The sequence below is a fragment of the Lucilia cuprina genome, chromosome 3, assembly GCF_022045245.1.
Source record: "Lucilia cuprina isolate Lc7/37 chromosome 3, ASM2204524v1, whole genome shotgun sequence".
In the NCBI taxonomy this organism is placed as follows: Eukaryota; Metazoa; Arthropoda; class Insecta; order Diptera; family Calliphoridae; genus Lucilia; species Lucilia cuprina.
In genome coordinates, this window is record NC_060951.1 from 38,151,940 (window position 1) to 38,153,192 (window position 1,253).

The 1,253-nt window shown below is 30.6% G+C and overlaps 1 protein-coding gene across 1 annotated transcript; it reads left to right on the top strand.

The window, feature by feature from the left end:
• Positions 1-551: 551 nt before the first annotated feature.
• On the top strand, positions 552-1,033 carry LOC111680590 (diptericin-D-like). The gene is made up of 2 exons (XM_023442258.2): positions 552-703; positions 769-1,033. The coding sequence occupies exons 1-2, from the start codon at positions 629-631 to the stop codon at positions 970-972; spliced, it is 279 nt and encodes a 92-aa protein (XP_023298026.2). The 5' UTR covers positions 552-628; the 3' UTR covers positions 973-1,033.
• The last annotated feature ends 220 nt before the right edge of the window (positions 1,034-1,253 follow it).

The following is a 1,253-nucleotide window of genomic DNA, read 5'->3' on the forward strand; positions in this document are numbered from 1 at the left end:
TCTATAGTCTAGTCTATAGTCTAGTCTATAGTCTAGTCTATAGTCTAGTCTATAGTCTAGTCTATAGTCTAGTCTATAGTCTAGTCTATAGTCTAGTCTATAGTAGTCCAGTCTAGTCTATAGTCTATTTTATAGTCTAGTCTATAGTATATTCTATAGTCTAGTCTATAGTATATCGTCCAGTCTAGTATATAATGTATAAATAAAATGTAATAGGGCTAAAATCCAGATTATAGATTAGTATATAATCATAACTTGGTCTATAGTACATGTTATAGATGAAGTTTTAGTCCAGATTGTAAAAGTGCCTAAGTCCAGACTGGCAAAGACAACTAGGATTATAGATTTAACTACAGTACTGACCATAACATAGACATGGTTACTAAATACATAAGTTTCAATACTTTCTGAACAGTAGTAAGTCCCCTCTTAAAAACCCCCTAGAAATAACAAAACATCACCAAAAGAAAAACACCTCAAAAATCTTAACTGATAAGAATATTTTCCTAAAAGATTAACAAAAAATCTAAGTATAAAAGTCTGACTTACATGCTAAGAATTATCATTGCAATTTAGATTTCATATTATTAAATACATTCCTAAGAAAACCCAAAAAACAACTAACAACATGAAAATTATTTGCCTTTTAGTAATTTTTGCCTTGAGTGCTGTTTTTGCTTATCCCCAAGTACAAGAATGGAAGGTAAGTTATTTTTAAAACATCAATTTCTTTAGAGCAATTCAAAATGTATTTCCTTTATATCATAGGATCCCAAAATCTTTGCTGCAGGAGGTGGTAATCAAAAGGATGGTTATGACTTTACTGCTAATGTTCGTAAAAATGTGTGGGAAAGTGATAATGGCAGACATTCTTTTGATGTAACTGGCGGCTACTCGCAACATTTGGGTGGTCCCTATGGCAATAGTCCAGCAGATCGTCGTGTGGGAGGCATTTACACTTATAGATGGTAGATTACGAAATAACTGTAATTTTTATTAAATTAAGCAAACCTATTTAATATAGAAATTATGATAAAAATATAAACTGAAACTTTCATTTTTTTAATTTATATCAGAGCTCTGACTGATATTGTGGTTTAAGATGTGGTTTTAATAATAGGCCTCACATAATCGTATCTAAGGGGAAGTTGTAATTCAATGTACAAAATTGGGTTTTCAAGACTTTGATTTTGTAGATAAAAATGCAATCGGAAATTTTCAAGAAATATTAATAATAGTCTAGACTCTAGTCC